We start from the raw sequence: 21,296 nt of genomic DNA on the forward strand, positions 1-21,296 counted from the left end.
TCTACAAGTTTGTAGAGTTAGAAGGCAGATATACATGCAAAGGATCAGGAAATCAGAGTGGCTTTGGACTTAATCAAAGCAAAACTGGAAGCCAGAATTATAGAATTATAATCCAGCCAAAACTGTCACTAAAATATGGTGAAAAAATACATTTTCATACATTCAAGTTCTCAGAAAGACTTATATCCTATAAACTATTGCTGAGGAACATACTGAAGGATATGTTTGACCAAAATGAGAAACAAAACCAAAAGGAGTAAACCAAAAAGGAGGAAGGCATGGGATACAAGACATAAGAAATCCAACAGAGAGAGATGAAGGCAGTTCCCAAGGTGAAGGGGAAGGGATTTCTCAGATAGTAGCTGTACACTAGACAGGCAGCCAGTCCAGAATGAAGTGGTGTGACTCCAGACAGATATGTTGAGGGCCTTCTGTATTATATACTCTTGGCCTGAAAATATATAGATAGTCTGTCCCCAGAGTCTAAGCTTGCATGGATCATATGCTGATGAAGTTCTTGCTCTCCTACGTGTCCCGCTACCTGGATAACCAAGGACATTCATTTCACCCACAGAAGAATTTTGCTTTCAACTTCTTCTGAGAGCTGACAATTGGCCCTGGTAAGTAAGCTTAGAAGGAGAAACTAGAGAGAATCCCACTCCCACTGATCATATCCCTGTCACATCTCAGCACCTGGCCCGCACTGCAGCCTTACTAGATGCCTTCACTATGCTGAACTCTGTTTCCTGAGAGTTGTTCTTGCCTCCCTCAAATAGGGCAATGATATACTCTGAAAAGCTGAAGGCATACTATGACTCTCTTAAGCTCATCATCTCTGAGAATCTTCATCAGACAGTGGCAATAATGTCCTTTCCATGCACACCTGAACTTGTGCTTTCCTGATGTGCTTTTAAATTAATCACCTTTTTCATTCACGTATATTTAAAATAACAAAATATTTGAGAAAATCTGTTCTTGCTATTCACCATATTTAAAAAAGAAAGGAGACGACTACACGATGATAGCAATAGGTTCAGATAAAGCATTCTTAAAATTCAACAGCTGTTTATGATCTTAAAAAAACAAAATAAAACCCTTTGCAGACATAATAGAAGGGAATTTTCTTAACCTGTAAACTGCAGCATCTAACACATTCAGTTATGAAACATTAAAAATTTTCTTTAAAATCAAGAATAAAACGAGGATATACATTGTCACCAGTTGTGTTCAACATTATGTTGGTGGAAGTCCTGTTCAACATAGTATTTGAAAATGACATGATCATGTATAGAATATATCATAGGGCATGTACCCAAAACCTAGTAGAAGCAATAAGTGGATTTCAGCAAGCTTAGGAGATTCAAGTAAGTTTTCAAAAATCATATTTCTCTGTATTAGCACCAAACATTTGGAAAGTAAAAATTTCAAGAGTCAGTTTACAATGGCATCAAACAACATCAGATGTCTGAGGATTAAATTTAGCAAATATATACAAGCTCTGTATATTGGAAACTACAATGATCACTTTTTGCTGAGGGAAATTAAAGAAGACCTAAGTAAATAGAGTGATGTATCGGTTTCATGGATTAGAAAACTTCAGTGTTATCAGTTCTTCCCAAACTGATCTTTAGGTTCAGTGCAATCACAATCAAAATCTCTGCAGGCTTTTTGGTAAGATTTGAGAAACTGATTTCTGAAATTTACATGGGAGTGCAAAGGATCTAGAAGAGCCAAAACAATTTTGAAGAGAACAAGAAAGTTAGAGGCTTTACACTACTTGATTTACTCTGTGCTGCACTAATCAAAAAACTGTGGTGTTAGTGGTAAGAATAAAATATAAATATAGATCAATAGAACATCCTAAAACAGACCCACACATCCATACAGACTTGATGTTAAATAAGCATTCTGAGGTAATTCTGTGGAGAAAGGATAATCTTTTCAACAAATGTATATTATTATTTTAATGATGAACTTAAACTCACACCATTACAAAAACTTACTAGATGTGAATCATATCCCTAAATGTAAAGCTAAAATTATAAACATCTAGAATATAGTTCGAGAAGTCTTTGAAGTCTTTGGTTAGGCAAAGAGTCATTAGGTAGGACACAAAAAGCACAAACTGATGAAAAAATTAATAAGTTGAACATCAAAATAAAACTTTTGTTCTTCAAAAGACACTGTTAGGGAAATGAAAGACAAGTCACAGATTTGGAGGAAATGTTTGCATAATACATATCATTTTTGTATATGTTAGAATATACAAAGAACTCTTAGAACTTAGTAATAAGAAGGCAAATAACAGGTATTTTCTAACAGACAAAGATTCAACAAACTATATCAAGGAAGATGGCAAATAAGCTCATGAAAAGATACTCAATAACATTAATCATAAGTGAAATGAAAATTAAAGCCACAGTGAGAGACCTCTACATACCTAATAGAACAACTAAAATGAAAAAGACTAATGTCATACCAAGTGTTAGTGAGGATGTAAAACAAAAAACACTCATACACTGCTGGTGGGAATGTAAAAGGATACAATCACTTAGGGAAACAGTTTAGTGGTGTCTTTAAAAGTTTAACATTCACTTGCCAGACAATTCAGCTATTCTTCTCTTAACTTTTGACCCAAGGGAATGAAAGCATATATCCATACAAAGACTTATTTATGAATGTTCATAGCTGCTTTATTTGTTATTATTTGTTATTTTGCTATAGCAAAAAAACTGGAAACATCACAAATGTCCATCAAAATTTGGACAGATAAATTGTGGTATATCCATAAAGTGGAGTATTACTCAGCAATAAAAGGGAATGAGTTTTGATACACATAGTGACATGGGTAAATTTCAAAATAATTATGCCAAGTGAAAAATGCCATACAACAAAGATAATATGCTGTATTATTCCATTTATTATAACATTCTAAAAGATACATGGGCTTTTGGAGATGATGGATATGTTTATTATCTTGATTGTGATATTGGTTTCATGGATATATACAGATGTACTCATCAAATGTACCCTTTTAATATATGCAGTTTAATGTAAGTCAAGGATACCTCACTGGAGCTATAAAAAATATATTAGCTACTCTTGTTATTTTGGGTAACTCACTAAGCTTCATGTTCTTCATCAGCAAAGTAAAAAGAATAATACTTGCCTCACAAGGTTTATTTTAAGGTTGTATTCATATGTGTGTATTTATTTATATATATTGTGTGTGTATCTAATTTACTATAGTGCCTGACACCGAGTAGGTGACTCAGTCAATGTTAATTCTATTCTGCTACTCCTCTGCCCCTTCCAAGGGACTAATAAAGTTACTGGAGACTTTCAGATTACCTTCTTGATAAAACTTAGCAAAGTCTTAGTGGCACATTTTCTCTCAGTACCTTTTAATGGCTAAATTTAATGGGCAAATGTATTACAGAATTTAATAGGTTTGCTTTTAATACTAAAGAAAACGTTTCAAAAAAAAAAAAAAGAAAACCTTTCCCTCTCATGAAAAGGATGACGTCATCTCATGATGACTTCAAGCTCTGATCATAACATGACTTGACGAAATTTCATTTTGCTTTTCTTTTATTCCCACAGGGTTTATCCATGGCTTAGAGGACTGGGTTATACATCCTTGGGTATATTTTTATTGGGATTTTTATTATGGAACATAGATAACATCTTTTGTGATTCACTAAGGTAAGATATATTTTTAGCCTTTGAGAAATATATTGGAATCTGTTGAGCAGGGTGTCTCATAGGCAGATAGAATTATTAGAGCCCTGAAGTGAAGTTTTGCCATGTTAAATTTTTAAAAATATGTACAGCACAATAAAGTTAAATTCTGGGAATGTTTGTTTAAATTACCTAAAAATTTGGACCTAAGAATTTTCTATAACATCTGTAGGGATTTTTGTATATGTGCATCACAGTACTATACATTTAATCAGATATTGACTAGGTCTTTGAAATCTGCCCCATCAGTTTTATTGAAGAAGTAAGAATAATTTATAGTAAGCATATATATGAAATACATGTATATAACTTTGTACTTTAACAGGCTTAATGTTATTTTCTAAGAAAGGCAAGTATTCCTTTTACCATCTTTTCAGTAATTATGTATTCACTGGAGTTTGAGTCTTGGGTCACTGGACTCTAGTCTGTCACCTAAGACACTGTCCTTTTGGGCCTCAATTTCCATAAAATGAACACATTAAATGGATAAAACTGGTGGGTCCTTCCAACTCAAAATTCTGTGACTTAACGGTTTTGCATAATCACAAATGACAGAGGAATATGTTGAACAGCACCACAGAAAGCCAATCAGCAAAATTCAGTCTGGGAAGTCTACAGAATAAATGACCTAGTCTCTAAAACAAATAAGTTGAAGAGGGGCGGGAAGGGGAAAAGGAACCTGTAGATTAAGAGAGACTTAAGAGATTAACAGTGTAATGACTTTTTTTGGATCTTGATTCAAACCAACCAACTGTAAAAAAAAAAAAAAGCTTAGGATCAGTAATCAGTAATTGAATATTTGATGATATTAAGGGATTGTTAATATTTTGTTTATTTTTTATTATTATTTTTATTGAAGTTCAGTCAATTACAATGTGTCAGTTTCTGGTGTACAGCACAATGTCCCAGTCTTGCATATACATACATATATTGATTTTCATATTTTTTCCATTAGTTATTATAAGATATTTATCATAGTTCCCTGTGCTATACAAAAGAAACTTTTTTTAAAATCTATTTTTATATATAGTGGCTAACATTTGTAAATATCAAACTCCCAGATTTATCCCCTTCTACCACCTTTCCCTGGTAACCATAAGCTTGTTTACTAAGTGTGAGAGTCTTCTTTCTGTTTGTAGATGAGTTCATAGTGTCCCTTTTTTTTTTTTTTTTTTTCAAAATTCCACATATGAGTGATATCATGTGGTATTTTTCTTTCTCTTTCTGGCTTACTTCACTTAGAATGATGATCTCTAGGTCCATCCATGTTGCTGCATATGGCATTATTTTATTCTTTTTATGGCAGAGTAGTATTCCATTGTATAAATATGCCACAACTTCTTTATCCAGTCATCTGTTGATGGACATTTAGCTTGCTTCCATGTCTTCGCTATTGTATATAGTGCTGCTATGAACATTGGGGTGCATGTATCTTTTCACATTAGAGCTCCCTCTGGATATATACCCAGAAGTGGGATTGCTGGATCATATGGTAAGTCTATTTTTAGTTTTTTGAGGAATGTCCATACTGTTTTCCATAATGGCTGCACCAGACTACATTCCTACCTGCAGTGTAGGAGGGTTCCCTTTTCTCCACACCCTCTCCAGCATTTATCGTTTGTGGACTTTTGAATTATGGCCATTCTGACTGGTGTTGAGTTGATACCTAATTGTAGTTTTGATTTGCATTTCTCTGATAATTAGTGATATTGAGCATTTTTTCATATGCTTATTGGCCATTTGTATATCTTCATTGGAGAAATGCTTGTTTAGGTCTTCTACCCATTTTTGGACTGGGTTGTTTTTTTTTTCTTATTAAGTTATATGAGCTATTTATATATTCTGGATATTAAGCCTTTGTCTGTCACATCATTTGCAAATATTTTCTCCCATTCCGTAGGTTGTCGTTTTGTTTTGCTTATGATTTCTTTTGCTGTGCAAAAGCTTACGAGTTTAATTAGGTCCCATTTGTTTATTTTTGCTGCTATCTCCATTGCCTGGGTAGACTGCTCTAGGAGAACGTTGCTAAGATTTATGTCAGAATGTTTGCCTATGTTTTCTTCTAGTAGATTTATTGTGTCTTGTCTTATATTTAAGTCTTTAAGCCGTTTAGAGTTTATTTTTGTGTATGGAGTGAAAGAGTGTTCTAACTTCATTGATTCACATGCTGGTTAATATGTTAGATGTGAAAATGGCATTATAGTTATGTTTTAAAGAGGTTTTAATCTCTTAGAGATATATACTGAAATATTTAGAGATAAAGTTATAAAATATCTGGGATTTACTTCAAAATAATACAGAGGGGGAGAAGTGGATAAGAGTTTAGATGATATAAGAATGGCCATAAATAATAATTGTTGAAGCCAGGTAATAGGTACATTATTATTTTGCCTACTTTTATACATATTGAAATGTAAACTTTAAATATATACAAACAAATAATACACCTTGCCTAGAAAACTAAGATTTAAGTGAGTTGTTCTGAATCAGTAATATCTATCAGAGCTGCCATTGGAGTTTTTACAATGTTGAAATAAGTCATCAACCTTTGAAGGTGAGATTCTCTTTGTTTCTGGGTTCTTAGAGATGTCTCCAACATTCATGAGGATACCTAGAAAAATAATTCGGTGTTTCACGTTGAATTTTCCCCCTCTAATAAATGAGAATATTAATATGGAGCACACTTAATCAGAAGATCTAGAATTTGAAACTCAGCTGTGCCACTAGCTGAGCAAATTGGGCAACTCAACTAATCTCTCTGAAATTTAGGTTCCTAATCTGTAAAGCAAAGCTAATAATAGCCATCTCAGAGACTCACTATGAAATGAAGTAACAGGTACAAAAGGGTTTTATAGACTGTATGGTGCTTTTCTAAAGTGATGGTAATAGTAAGCATAGGAATAGCTTATATCTAGTTTCTTGAGTGAATAGCTAAGTTGTCTGGTGTTTCCCAAAGTGTTTTCCAGGAAACACTTGTTCCATAAGGTGTTAATATGATATTACCTGAAAGAAGGGTTCCATGGATTAGTAGGTTACCTGAAGAAAAGGAAGATAAACTGTTTTAGTAATGGTAGGACTTTTCAAAGCCTTTAATCTGTTAATATGCATTACAAATCTCCAAGAGGGCTGCAAACTATGTAGTTTCCTACATTTATTTTGACCACAGAGTCCTTTCTTCATGGACGTGCTAAGAATACTATTACTCAAAATATACTTTGGAAAACAATACAGCAGACTAACAGCAGACCTAAGGAAATTAAATAATTGCCATGTTTGAGGATTTCAGAATGCTCTAAGACCGTCAGTACTAATTGCTAAATATAAAAAATAATTAACATGGTGATTTCCCCCCCTCTCCACACAGGAACTTTCGAAAGAAGGTACCACCTATCATAGGTGTTACCACACAGTTTCATGCATGGTGGCATATTTTAACTGGCCTTGGTTCTTATCTTCACATCCTTTTCAGGTAGGAAGTAGAGACTTTTTTAGCCTTGGATTGGAGTGTTTCTTTCTTTACTCTTCAAACAGGATGGTGTAAATATAAAACGTCAGAGAGAGAATCAGGCACTTATGTTCCAGCTTTACCTCTGCTGTTAGGTGACCTTAAGCAAGTCCTTTCCTCTCTCTGAAGCTCTCTCTTCTCATCCATAGAGAGTAACTGTTGTAGTGACTGACCTCTGACACATGATCTACATTTTAAGTAGATCATTCATTTCCTTTTTTAGTGCAAGTATGATATAAACATTTTCATTTCTTGTTAAATCAGCATATCTTTGTTTATAGAGAACAAATTGGGCAGCAGGAAAGCAGCCAGATCCCCTGAGTGGGGACTGGGAAAGCATGAGTATCTGAAGTCCCCAACTTAATTTGTTTCCTTCCCTGAAATAAATTGGTTGTCACTTTTCTTTCCCTGCTTCCTGAATAAAGACTCTGCTAGAAGTCAGCCTTTATAGCAGAAGTGGAATCAGACTTTTCTCTGATCATCCTATTCAAGTAATACTTCTGTATTACTCTCTGTCCCCTTACCAGGCCTTATTTTTCTTCACAGCATTTGTAACCAGTTATATATTTATTTACTTCTTTACCTCCCCCAATTCGATTGTAATTCCTTGAGAACAGAGACTTTATCTTACTCACTGCTACTCTCCCAGATGCTTAGAACAATGCCTGTCACATATTAAGAACTCAGTATATATTGTTAAATGATTTAATGAATGAATATGTACATACTGATCTCCTTACCAGGGAATCAGACTATGTTTAATCTCAAATTCATCTCAAGAATTGAGAGACCTGAAATATTCGTGGAAAGAGGAAGAAAATTTTCCTTTGAACCAATGTGAAAATTTACTCAAGTGAAATTTTTAGAATACCTTTTCAAAATAACATTTGCATCTCATCTATCTGGAGATCAACTTATTTAGGCAATCTGAATTATGTAAAATTTAACTATCTGAGAATTATATAAAAAGAAACTCTGGGCAGCTTAAACAAGAATCACTGAATTCATACTGTGAAGAGCTAAAGGTTATTAATCATGGAAGAGTTCCTTAAACTCTACCTCTAAGTATAATTAATTCTGCATATATTCTAAATATAATTAATTTTGCAATTTCTTACTGCATTGATTATTTGGATTTTCAGCCCATAGCATATTAGAAATATCTAATTGAAGAGGGAGGGGTTATGGAAGGAAATGCTTGGGAAAACCGACAAAAATGATAGAAAAGGAAAAACAAGAGTAACTATAAAGCAAACCCAAGAATTGAAAACTTAGCACCTTTACATGGTCCAAGAAGTTTCAAGGACATTACTGCAGTGTAATACAATACAACAATGAATTTTTCTAATAAATACTCAAGAAGAGGTGAAATTATTGTATTCTGTTTAAAAAGACTAGAGTTTCCCACTTTCTCCTCTATTTTCTGCCTTCTCCTTTCCATCTTTTTTTTTTTTCCACTTTCTCCTTTTCCTCTCCTGATGTGGAAACCCTTCAAGGAAACAGGGCAATGAGGGGGAAGAAGTGCTGTGCCAAGGAAGCAGCATTCAATGTCTGAGGAGTAGGGAATGAGGAAAAGGGGTCAGTGGTAGCAGCATGCTGAGCTTCCAAGAAAATTGTGGTGATGGGGAAGGGGCTACAGTGCAGGGTAAGAAAGCAGGGTGATGAGAGGAAGGGGTGAGGAGGGGATGGATGAAGGAGGTAGCTGGAGTTGGGATATGGGTTACAATAACAAATAAAAAAATTGATTGAACAGTAAAATATATTGAGGATAACAAAAGCCTGATTTCTCTACTGTGTTACAAGTGATTTAAAAATATGGAGAGAAAGATAGAAGGAACTCTGAAGAGGTCAGATTAGAATTATAAGTATTGATGTGAACTCAAGAGTGTGTGATACACACATACACATACATACATGTGTACACACACTCAGATATAGACAAACTTAGATGTATGCGTGTTATGTAAGTTAAAAATATATATGTTTACACATATATATATTGCCTAGCTCTGTCCCCTCTGAAGGCTGAAAAGCATGCTTTGGCCCATTTCCAAAACTAAGATAATTTGAGTATCAAAATTAAATAACAAGGGTTTCAGATTAAAACCTGTTGAATAAAATAGGGATCCATGAATGCATACTAATATAAATAAATAAATGAATAAATAGAAAGGAAAGCTCTTCCTTACAGAAGAACACCAACTAATAAATGTAGACGGAACAATAGAAACAGATAGTCACCATTTGGCAACCATCTTAGGGATAGTTGAAAGACATTAGTTATCAATTGATCTCCAGCTGATAGGGGAAAGTTTGATGAGGAACACAAATTGGCAAAATTCACAATGTCTCCCCCATGAAATACTAATACAGAGGGGAAAATGGTGACTTTACCGTGAAGAAAACTGTCAGCAACCACCTTGACCATCATGCATCTAAGGTTAACCCTGCCCACGATGGAGCAGGTCAGTGTAGTGTGACTCCTGATACAAAGCACTGAGATGAGTTCAGCATCATTTCTGTGGTATTCCTGCCAAAAATGCATGGCCTGCAACTGGCCATGAGGAAACATTGATGAAATCATGTTGAAGAAATATTGAAGAACATGGGGGCTCCAAACTGACATCTGAACAGGAGGCAGTGCTTGGCTGGAGCCGGTATCTGAGCTCAGAGGAAAGACCCTGTGGGGCTGGAGCCAAGGCCTCTTAAGAAGGAACGAAATGCTACTGCCACAGTGATGAAGTGTTCACAGAACCACAAGTTGACAGCCCCTCATGAAAATAAAATGAAAAAGAACAAGTCCCTTCTTTCCTCTCCAGCTTTACAGTCTCTCTCCAATGCCCTAATTAGCAGAGCCTATCAGGGAGCATCTGCCAATGCAGAAATGCAGTTGGTAGTCTCAGCTCCTGCATCACAAACAAGAGGGAATATAAAAGGGCAGATTTGGAGTTGAGATACAGTAACTTAACAGCTGACCCATCTGGTAAGACTGAAAGAGAAAAGGGGAAAAGCATAAGTAACCAGTATCAGAAATGTAACAGGAATCATCACTACAGATGCTGCAAATATAAGGAAGATAAGAAAATATGTTTAACAGCTTTATGTGATAGGCAGTTTTGTTTCTCTTTGAAATTTTCCACCTTAAAAGTTTGAATTTTCAGCTCATAGCCTCATTTGGGTTAGGCACTTGATATGTATTACGTCCTTTAATCCTCATGACAGTCCTGTTTTACTCTTGAGGAAAGATAACCTCAGAGAAGTCAGGTACCTCACACATGATTGTTGTGGTATTGCCTGAAATGAGCCCAGAGTTTTCTGTCTCCCCAAACCAATCCAGACCTTAGGCATCACCTAATATAACTTCATTTGATGGTGCAAGAAACTGGGGCCCAGAGGGCAGTGATTTACTCAAGGTCACTGGCCAGTTAGAGTAAGTATATTGGCTGACGATTAGACAGCACTCGAATTCAAGTTCTGCTTCTAGCATTTACTGTGGCACCTTGGATGAAATATTTGACCTTTTTTGAGACTTCCTCACATGCAAAGCAGGAATAATAATACCCACCTAATAGGGTAGTTAAAGAATGAAGTGTGTATAAAGCTCTGGGTTCAGTGCTTGCCCCTACGTTGTAGGTACTTAATAAATAGTTGGGAATGATGGAGGTGACAGCGGAGGTTGGAATCCAGGGCTTCTCTGCCCCAGTCCAGGGCTCTTTACTAAAAGAAGGGAAAACGTGGCAACTTTCTTTTAGAGATTAATGTCTGAAAAACTGTCAGAGTAAGGTTGTATTTTAAGAAGTATTCTTCATAATATATGATGTTTCTCTTCACAGTTCTGGTTTTGGGTACAGTGGAGTGGCATCATAGCCACATTAAACTACACAAATTCAACCATACATGCTCTTTTTCATTCTCTTATTTGAAGGAGAAAAATTTTCATACTATAATACTATGTTTTGCATATGTACTCATGATGCATTGTATATTTACTATTCAAATACATTTAAATAGTGTACTACACATAAAATTATGTATGCTGTAAGTTATGGACAGTCTAATAAATTTTTCAGGGATAAATTTAACTTTATTTTTGCTATATGGACTGATTTTAGAATCTCATCTCATCTTCAGAGGTAACTCATTTTAGAGGATGCTATAAAGAAGTGATAACTTCCTGGTTACTTCATACCTATTTGTAATCCTTGTAGAGCTAATAGAACCATTTTTAAAATATTCTAAGGATACTTTACCTTAATTCTTGCTAACGTACATCCTCAAAGATGAAGCTGGCAATTATAATATGACTCCATTAAGCATAAGCAGAATGCTCCCCAACCAAACTGTAGACATCCTGAGGTCACAGTCGGAGAGTTGATCATTTCTCCATCTTCCTTAGCATCTTGCCAAGTGTTCTGCACAAAGTAGGTCCTCAAAATATGGTTACTAAATGAACAAAGTTCATTTACCAGTGTTGCTTTTACTTTGTATGTGCAGAGGCACTGTGGTTAAATTTGTCAGTAAGCCAGTTTGCATGGATTAAAAATTCGTCTGAAGAGCTTTCCCCCTCCCCTTTTCTTTCAGCTTATATACAAGAACACTTTACCTGAGATACAGGCCAAAAGTGAAGGTAAGTCTGCTTCCTAGTGTGTGTGTGTGTGTGTGTGTGTGTGTGTGTGTGTGTGTGTGTGTGTGTGTGTGTGTGTGTGTGTTGGAGGAGTGGGTAATGGAAGGATGGGATGGAGGTGGAAGGAGAGGGTGGGGTGGAGAGGTAGTGGAGAGAGTACGGGCTTTGGAACCAGATGCTGTTGAATCTTCCACTTATTGCTCTGTGACCTTGGGGAAGCTTATTTTCTTAAAGCCTTAGTTTCTTCAGCAGTAAAATGGAGCTGTTAATAGCTACATTGCAGAGTTGTTTAAGGATCTGAGATGATTTAAATACTTGACAAAGTAATGCTTAAAATATTTAAATAAATTAAATAAAGATAGTTTCTGAGATCTGGTTCAGACCTGGAAAGAATATGCTGTGCTCAGGTTTTTAATACCAGGACAACTGCTAGCAAATCTACCAAGCACTGTAGTCATAGCCCAGGGGTTCTTTTTCATTTTTTTTCAGGGATAACATGGAACAATTTTATCTTCTATCATTTTGTCCTAACTTCTTTCCAAACAGTTTCTCTTTGGAATCTGGCCAGTGATCCTGTTTGAGCCTCTCAGAAAGCACTGATGAATTATTCCACCAAGAAAATGAAAAAGCACGTACATAGGCCTAGCCAAATGAATAAGGAAATCCTTAAAGATCTACACATTCAATATATCATGACCATTGCAGCAAAGGAGTGACTTTCTGACTAACGCTGCCAGCCACACAGAGAATGAGGAATGGGGCTTGCTGGATGTTTAGCTTGTGTCTTTATCTCATGTGTCTTCCTCACCCTAAGATGTTTAAAAAGAAACAGACATGATATGTATGTATATACTCGAATGCTGGAAAAATTGGGCTTTTCTTAACAGGTTAACGGTTTGTGCTGATCATAGGAAATTAACCTTTTTCTGTTTTTTGACAAGGCTCACATGTGACTTAAACTTTTCTTAATATTTGATTAAATAATGAAAACAGTCAGCTAGGGACTGGCAAAACCCCATATCCAGACGGCCAGCTGTGAGGCAGCACTTAGCTGTGTCAGCCTTGATTTATATTTTTTTCATAGTAACCTCATGGATGGTTTTCTAAGGTGAAAAACAACTATTCATGGGATTTTGGTAGTTCTTCACTGTCTGCCTCTGTGCTAGTTGGAGTGTCAAAGCAAGTATAGACCTGCCACTGGGTTTTATACTCGTCACATTCCAGATTTGCAGTGGGCTCTTGGGTTTCTGTGTGTGGTCACAGCCTAGCAGAGTGGATAGGTCATCTTGTACCCTTTATGAAGGCCACCAGGACACTGGTGGAATTTGCACCTCCAGCCAGTTAAAGATGGTTACTCTGTTTCCTTTGATTTCAGCAGATCTTTAAGTTGTCACTGTTTTAATGGCTAGGCAGTTACGATCGGTGGCCTGACCTACCCGTATTTCATCCTCCTAGCATAACTTATTTGAAGTTACTAGTGAATGTCGTTATACTCAGACTTTTTAAATTATGCAGTGTTTTCCAGTTATCAGAGAGGCCATAGTTATGCCCAGAGAAATGTGTTGGGTTAACTAGAGCTAAAATGATCAGGATCCTACTTACACAGAGCTTATTAGAATACCTGCTCCTTCATTTTTTTTTTTTTGAAGAAAATAGATATAAGGGTTGAAAACAGCTCTAACTTACTTGAACTTGTAACAGAACTACCAAAAATGGCAGTGAAATCTCATTGTAAGGCAGCTAGTTCTAATTTGGATTTGAATGTATAACAAACTGAATCACTCTTCACTTAACACCTGCCTGGAGTTAAAAAACCTGACTTTTTGACCCCTTCACTCATATATCATCATATTTGTGGCTCTGTACCATTTAGCATTTTTACAATTTTTTTCCTGCTTATACAGTATTATAAAATCCAGATTGTTTTTACTACATAGTGTCATAACCCCAGATTAAATTCTGAGCTACAGCTTCTAAAGGAAAATCATTTTCTTCTTATGCAAAAGTATAACACTTCTCTATCATTTTTCCAGTATTCAGTAAGTAGCCTTGGTACAAATTTAAAACCAATACGAATTTTGTTTTTCTTCACCTGCTGGCCTTAGTTTTTAGTCCAAGTACTATTTTCCTTCCTTTAGCATGCCAACATGCCATTAGACAGATACTTCCACCTACTTTTATGATCCTCTAGCAAGAAAAACACTTGCCAACATATAAATCTAAAAGAACTTTGGTTGTGCCTTAGGAAAATATAAACTAAACAGTTCCAACACAAGCCCACAAGACTGTTCTTTCTTTTCCCACGTGGTTCTGATGTCTGGCTACATTTCATGTGCAGCTACCTAGACTATCAGCCATCTGACGTTTTTAAACGAGGTCATTTGTTTCACACCATTGTCTTTTTGTACTTTTCACTAAAATGCACTTCTGCATAAAGGATCTGTGTATAGAAATAAAGGCAAATCCCTCCTGACAATGCTGCTAAACGCTTTGAGACTGAGGTTCTGCAGTATTAAAGTCAGATTATGGTACAGAGCACACCCTGACACTGAGGCCCTTTAGAAAGAACAGTTTGTTGAATGAGCAGTTCAGCCACCACCATCTGTAGTTTTCTTGTTGAATAAAGTTGCCCAGCACCTCATCAGAGACTTGTAACACAGTGGCCAGAACTTCAAAGACCCTTGTTTCTGTTGTGTAAACAACCAGCAAGAAAGCTCAGCAAAAAACATTTTAGAAGTGTTGAGCAGAAAGCGGAGACTAAATCCAGACTCTAATTTTCCAAATTAGTTTCTGCCTCAACATGTGGCTCCCTTTTTAGCAACCTGTTAGCACACTCAGGGTTTTGTGCCATATCAAATACTGCTGACCTTTAGGATATTACTAAATCGTCTCTATTTCAGTGGCTTTATTTTTTCCCTTCTAGGATTCTGCATTGTATTATTACAGGGTTATTAACACACACCTCCCTTTATTTTCTTGAGATTTCCTATTAACTGGAGGTACAAACACCTGCTTCCTGCTGAGCAAATAATGGTTTGTTTGCGTATCATCTGATGTGAAAGGTGCTCATCTGTGAGCCGTATAGCAAATTATATTTTAGAAAACAGTACTTTATGAGGATGCCAAAAAAAAGCAATTGGCTTGCACATTTTAATATCCTACCTAGGCTACTATTTTCACTCCAGAAAATTGAAAGCACCTTGACTCTTTTTAGGGGAAAAGCTAGGTGAAAGGTGGTTGTGTTCATCTGATTGGCCACTTACTCCCCACCTTGGTGCTTTCATGAAACATTTGCACACCTGAAGAAATCCCTTTATCCTTGTGGTATTATATAAATTAATGATTAACAGGAGAAACATTTGTTTTTGAATATTCCACAAATGAGAACCCCAAATAGTGGTATTTGGCTTGGAATTAGATCAGATATTATGGTTTAACCTCACAGCAAAATTTCCAGGACTGGGCTTTCCTCACACCAAGAGGGCTTTTCGTATACCAAGGAGAGGAAGAGGTGAAGTAAGAAAATCAAGAGGCCAAAAACTTCAGGTACATTATGCATGAAATTTTTTAAATGCCTGAAAAAAAACTAAGTTGTTTTAGTGCCAACACCTTCAGAATTTATCCAGAATTCCTAAAGGTGACTAATAATTTAGTTTAAGGTTTTTTTTTTAATGAGTCCTATGGTTGCATATTACTTTGCTCTTGGAAAAAAAAAATCTGTTTCTAAGTTTAATAGTTTTATTTTAGCTCTCAATTTCACATTTACATGACAGAGAAAAATATTCTAACCCCATGATTTATGATGTGCTACTGAATAAGCATTTATGTATAACTGATGTTTCAAAGAGAACCAACTTTAACTGGAATTTGCAACTATGGCGATTTGCAGATCTACCTCTGTCTTGCATTTTGCATCATATCAATGCCCTAATATAATTAGTTTGAACATTTTTGTCTTATCATTCAGTGTCCAGAATTACAGCTTATTCACCATGGGGTAAACATTTGGAAATAATGACTAAAATTTGGCTAAATGTAGTTTAAAACCCGTTGTGGAAGGGAGCTGTAAAGTGAAAAAAGTCAAGACCCATCTGAATGGAAAAGTTCAATACTGTTTTTTAAACTGCTGCAATTCCTTTAAGAATAAGGAAACTTTTTCTTTTTTTAATTATGTCTAATTGTAGTTGCTGGATGGAGAGCAACTGCCAGTACTACTGAGGTTTATGTGAGCATACCACTAGACGTAACAGTTTCTCCTGTTGTGGGAGAAGGCCTTTCCTCTACTCTCTTAGATTCAGTTTTGGGGGGCCAGTGAAATAAAGTGACAAAGGACAGATTAGCAAGAGAAAGGGCAGGTTCTTATTTACCTACATAAATGAGAGTTCAGAAAAAAAGTGTGACTTGAAGCAGAATTTGGGGTTTATATACAATCTTAATAAGAGATGGGGCATTTAGAAGAAAAACAATAACTTTTAGGAAAGATAAATGGGCCCTTAAGAGAATAGATAGGAGATATGATAGTTCTGTGGAAATGTCTTTTCAGATGTGGCACTGAAACTCCCAGGGGAGAGGATTTATGACAGTTGAGTTCTTTAGGGAAGTTCTGCTTTTAGGCAGATAAAAGGAGCTCAGAAAAAAACCCTCTTGCATCTGTTGATTCTCAAATGCATTCAGCTCAAAATATTTTTTTTTAATGCCACAGTTGTGTATTCTGGATCCCTTTATTTCCCCTGTCTAAAACTTTCCAAGAAGTTTCACAAACCAGAAGCCAATATGGTGGCTGTGGAGAGAAGATTCAGGTTAGAAATTAGGAGATAAGAGATCTGCACAGGGAAGGAAGACATAGATTTATGGTGAAATAAGAGGAAAAGTAGAAATTAATAGTTGGACCAGATTACAAACTCAGTTTTCGAGTGCAGAGGGCAGTCAATCAGGATTTCTAGATGTTAGTCTCCACTTTAAAAGTGGAATAGGATGGTAGTGGCAGTTTCATAACACAGTCATTTCCCAGAGCTCAGAGGACCGTGTTCTGGTGAACTTCCTCAGTGGCCCAAACAGTTGGCGGTGGTAAACCCCTTAAAGTTACATCAAACTGTTGCGCTCCAGCTTGGAGGGCCTCAGGAGAGGGAAAGTTTTAGTTCTTAGTGATGCCAAGTCAGGAGGGTAGTAATGGAAATGTTAATTAGTGACAAAATGCACAAGGTGGCAGGATCCAGCTTACAAAGAGGTGAAAATAGCTCAAGGAGAATGAACAGGACTAGAATCTGATACTCCACAAGGGTATATTATAGTTTCCCATTGAAACATAAAATTTCTCTTTATAGCCACCCAATTTTTATCAAAGATAATCAAGGTAAGACTTTTTGTTTGCAAAACAAGTCTAGTCTCATCAAACCCGGCTTGATTATGTCAGTACAACAAGAAAAGTAATTGATGACATAGGCCTTTTGAACTTTAAGAATCCCAGATTGGACTTTTAAAAGCCTCAAGGCTAGGAATCCAAGCCAAGAACTTGGCATCAGACTTCTCTTGCATTCCTACAGATTTGGATGAAGTCCTCCTTTTCCAGGTCCCCAAAATATCCTAAGCTTCCTGGGCTTGCCAGGAAGCAGCCTTCCTTACTCACCTGTAAGACTGGGACCCCTTTAAACCAGGTACTAGGCCAGTTTTCCAGGAGGGCTTTGTCTTAAGGAGGGTTTCCTTAAAGTCAGCCTTTGTTCCTTAAAACTGCACATCATCCTCAAATACAACATTCTAGTCAAAGCCTTGGTAATATAACCAGTGTTTCCAATTGTGTCATGTTATAAGGAGAATAAATTCTTATTGAACTTATTCAAATACCTATATTGCCATGAAAATAAATATTCAATAAGAATTTTTTCAAAATTTTGGAGAGTTCAAGCAGGGAGAAAAGATAAATGTTTCATTTTTGCTTGCAAAGATATAATCTAGTAAATTGCTGTAAGTTATGGATAGCTTAAGAGAAAAGGGGTTCCTTAAATCCAGAAAACAGAACATTAAAGAGCCAGCAGTATTCCAAGCAAAAGTCATAGAAGGAATTGTAATCATTCTTTTTCAGTCTGTTCAGCCCCATATGATAAATTCAAGTCTTTCTTGATTTGACTTAGCAATTTTATGAAACCATGAGCTTCTCCATTAGTTCTGGAAATCCTTATTCAGTCCAATGCTATGATCTTAAAGTTATGTAAGTAATGACCCTGGAAGCCTGTACCTCAGGACCTGTTGTAGTCTTTTCCATCAATCTCTGAGAATTTGTTGTTGAAGATGAAGCCTGTAGCTGATTACACTAATTTTCAGGAAAGCATCAAAGCAAAACAATACCTCTGAATAACAAAGGGCTCAAAATGTCTGTGGTTAAAGATCTGATGAGAGTTCATGAGAATGCAATTAACAAGAAAATTTGGTTGTCTCCATGACATTCAACATTTTAAAATAACTGGAGTTATGACTGATCACATTACACCAGGACATATCATGACAGCTGTGACATTAACAAATTTCTGGAAATTTTATGCGGTTCCTGAAATACTTACATTAATAACATATACCCATTCAACTATAACCTAGGAAAGGTTAAGCATCGTTTATCTGACAATGCTTGCCATGCAATTTAACATTTCAAATAAACCTAGTTAGTTTAACACCTCTCTTTTTGCAAGATGAGAGAACAAATCCTTTCAGATTTTCCAGGAGCCCTCTGGGATAGCTCAAAGCCAGTTAAGAGGTCAAGAAGACTTCGTTTAGAATTTGATTTGGGGAAGTTGTTAAAAGGTTTGAACACTTGATTAAATAAAATTACAGGTCACTGAAAAAAAACTTTAATTACTCATGTAACCAAAGCGACAGTAATTACAGTCTCTTATTAAGAACAGGCCAAGAAACTTTGTCCTTTTAACAGAGAGGGAATTTAAACCTCTAGTTTTGCATTTGTATGCTATTGAGCTCATTTTTTTTAAAATTATAAATAAATGCATTCAGTCTTAACCAGCTAGACCACATGAATAAGATACTCTCCTCATCCCTCTTCCCCTCTCTCTCCCCCACCTTCCCCCACCTCCTGCAGGCCCTTTACAACTTTCTATGCCCAGTCAGGTTTTTGTCCTTTACTTCCCTCTTTCTCATTCTGGAAAACCATTAGACAACCTCTAAGCAACTACCTTAGGACAAAATTACTCTCCTTTTTTCCTTAACAAAGACACATCTTTCATTTCTTTCAGACCATTCAAGATTGTTTCCATTCTTAATTGTTTCTAATCTATATTGATTAGAATTCTTAACCCTTAGTAACCTTAACTTCCAGTGAAAATGAGAAGGTGGGCAACTGTAAACTGCCACACATCAGCATTCTGTAGTAAATGAACAAATTTATGAATATGCCACCTCGATTTACCGAGGCATATGTTTCTTTATAGTACAGTCTTTGAATGTGGTGAAAGAACATGCTTATAAATGGACCCAAATATTTTAGTCTCTGTAAAAATGAGAAGTAAAAAGTAGATAAATTTATGCTTAGTAATTAATGTTTTAGTATTTTACTTATTTGGAAATAACTTAGACCCAGGTATAGATACTGCTTCACTTGAAATTCATACTGAAGATAAAACTAAAGATAAGACTTTAGACCATAAACTTTCACCTTGAGAAATGAAAACTTGACATCATTGAGGGAAAAGTGGAAAACAAAGTTGGCAATCAGAGCAGCTTAGGAGAAGACAGACTGCTAAAGAAGTTAAGCAGTGTTAATGCCAACGAAATTTCTGTCGTTCATGCACATCCAGCCATTGGAAATAAGCAGGACTGAGCCCCTTTTAAGTATCTAGTGTTGTTTCACAAGGCCTTCGTTGATCATTAAATCTAGGAAATTGCTGCCTGTTTTGATTAGCAGCTAGTGTAGAAAATGATCACAAGAATATTTTCTGCTAGAAAACCCTAAAACCCACTCAATTACAGGCCTGCAGGGGACCTAGAATTGCCCCACTCCATTTAGCTCAGCAGTTGTCAGTATTATAGCACCAACCACAGGTCACATTTTGCTCACAGTTCCTTTTCAACCCTTTTAAACAAGACCTGCTTCATTGCTTTAAAGAGCACAATGTTGATATGCCAGACCAGATTTAGTAACTGAAATATTAATTTAAATATTCACAAAAATGTTGTAGAGCTTCTGAAACTTCTCTGGCAAACATCAGATCTGCAGGTCATGACTTTTAAATTGAGTTGCAGAAGTAACTCTTAAGGTTGCAGCAGAAGCACATTTATTAGAGAAATCATTAAGCATGTAAATATGGTTCCCTACAAACACTCATCCTGACTTCTTCTGCACCTAAGAGAAAATGATAAAAATGTTTTAGGATATCACAAGGCTCTGTACCAGGGGTTGGTGAACTGCATACAGCCCACAGCTCAAGTCCAGTCTGCAGTTATATGGCCTGCAAGGTAGGAATGACTTTAACATTTCAGAGGTATTATTTAAACATACAAAAAGAAAGAAGAAGAGTACGCAACAGAGATGTGTGTGGCCTGCAAAGCCTGGGAAGTGCACCACCTGGTTCTGGGAGTTTGCTTCCCCTTCTCTGGACCTTCAGCAAATGTGGAAGGACAGTGGTTCTTCCCACTGCACGTCTCTGCAGGGTGATTCCCGTGTGTATTTGTCAGAATGAAAGTGTTTTACACATTTCAGATATCCCTCACTTTCTGGTGAATGTAATCACAGAATTTGTGTTTAAGTATTTACACTATAAATTATTTCTTCATATCAAATTTATTAGATTGGTGACAGCCTGCTGCAAAGTGCCTAGACCTTCGGGGGAAATTATGTGATTTTGTTTTCATTATAAGGGGAATTCCATTCCCTACTGTAAAGTCCAAAAATGCTAGTTGCATTCAGCTTTGAGTTGGCTTCCAAGAAAGTTGAGATCATTTGCCCATTTTTTGTCTCATGCTGTATGATATGTGTCATATTGTAACTGTCAAGGAACTAATAAGCTCTCATAGTCAGGTGCACCTTTTTTTTTTTTTTTTAACTTTCTAAAAGGAAAAGTTCAAAATCCTTTCCACAAATAGTCCTGTTTCTTTTGGCTCTTTTAGAGCTAAATTACTTAGTACCAGTTAATAACAGGATCATTTTAAGAAATAGATACTAACATCATTGCTGTTTAATGTACTGATAAAGCATTGTTTACTCTCAAGCATTTCCATACTTTTGATTTGAGTCATTTATCAATGTGACCATTAGATAAACTGTTCAAGCTAATATAGGGTTTCCTAGTTTCATTTTGGTGCAGATACTTTTTCTACTAGCAATTATTTAATAAACATAGGTTGTCCTGGATATGTATAAGGACATTTCCAGGTGGTCTAAGACCTGTTTATTCACTTTTTCCATTTGATTTGCTAATGCCACAG

At 36.1% G+C, this 21,296-nt stretch overlaps 1 protein-coding gene across 2 annotated transcripts in view; it reads left to right on the plus strand.

Moving 5' to 3' along the window:
• Positions 1-21,079, plus strand: part of ACER3 (alkaline ceramidase 3) — a 146,589-nt gene extending 125,510 nt beyond the window's left edge. For both annotated transcript variants that reach the window (XM_064492737.1, XM_031460414.2), the window contains 4 exons: positions 3,604-3,705; positions 7,106-7,210; positions 11,828-11,873; positions 12,417-21,079. In XM_064492737.1, coding sequence (XP_064348807.1) covers positions 3,604-3,705; positions 7,106-7,210; positions 11,828-11,873; positions 12,417-12,470 — 307 coding nt within the window. In that variant the 3' untranslated portion in view covers positions 12,471-21,079. The remainder of the gene's footprint in view (positions 1-3,603; positions 3,706-7,105; positions 7,211-11,827; positions 11,874-12,416) is intronic.
• The last annotated feature ends 217 nt before the right edge of the window (positions 21,080-21,296 follow it).

Source organism: Camelus dromedarius, chromosome 12 (genome assembly GCF_036321535.1).
Source record: "Camelus dromedarius isolate mCamDro1 chromosome 12, mCamDro1.pat, whole genome shotgun sequence".
NCBI lineage: Eukaryota > Metazoa > Chordata > Mammalia > Artiodactyla > Camelidae > Camelus > Camelus dromedarius.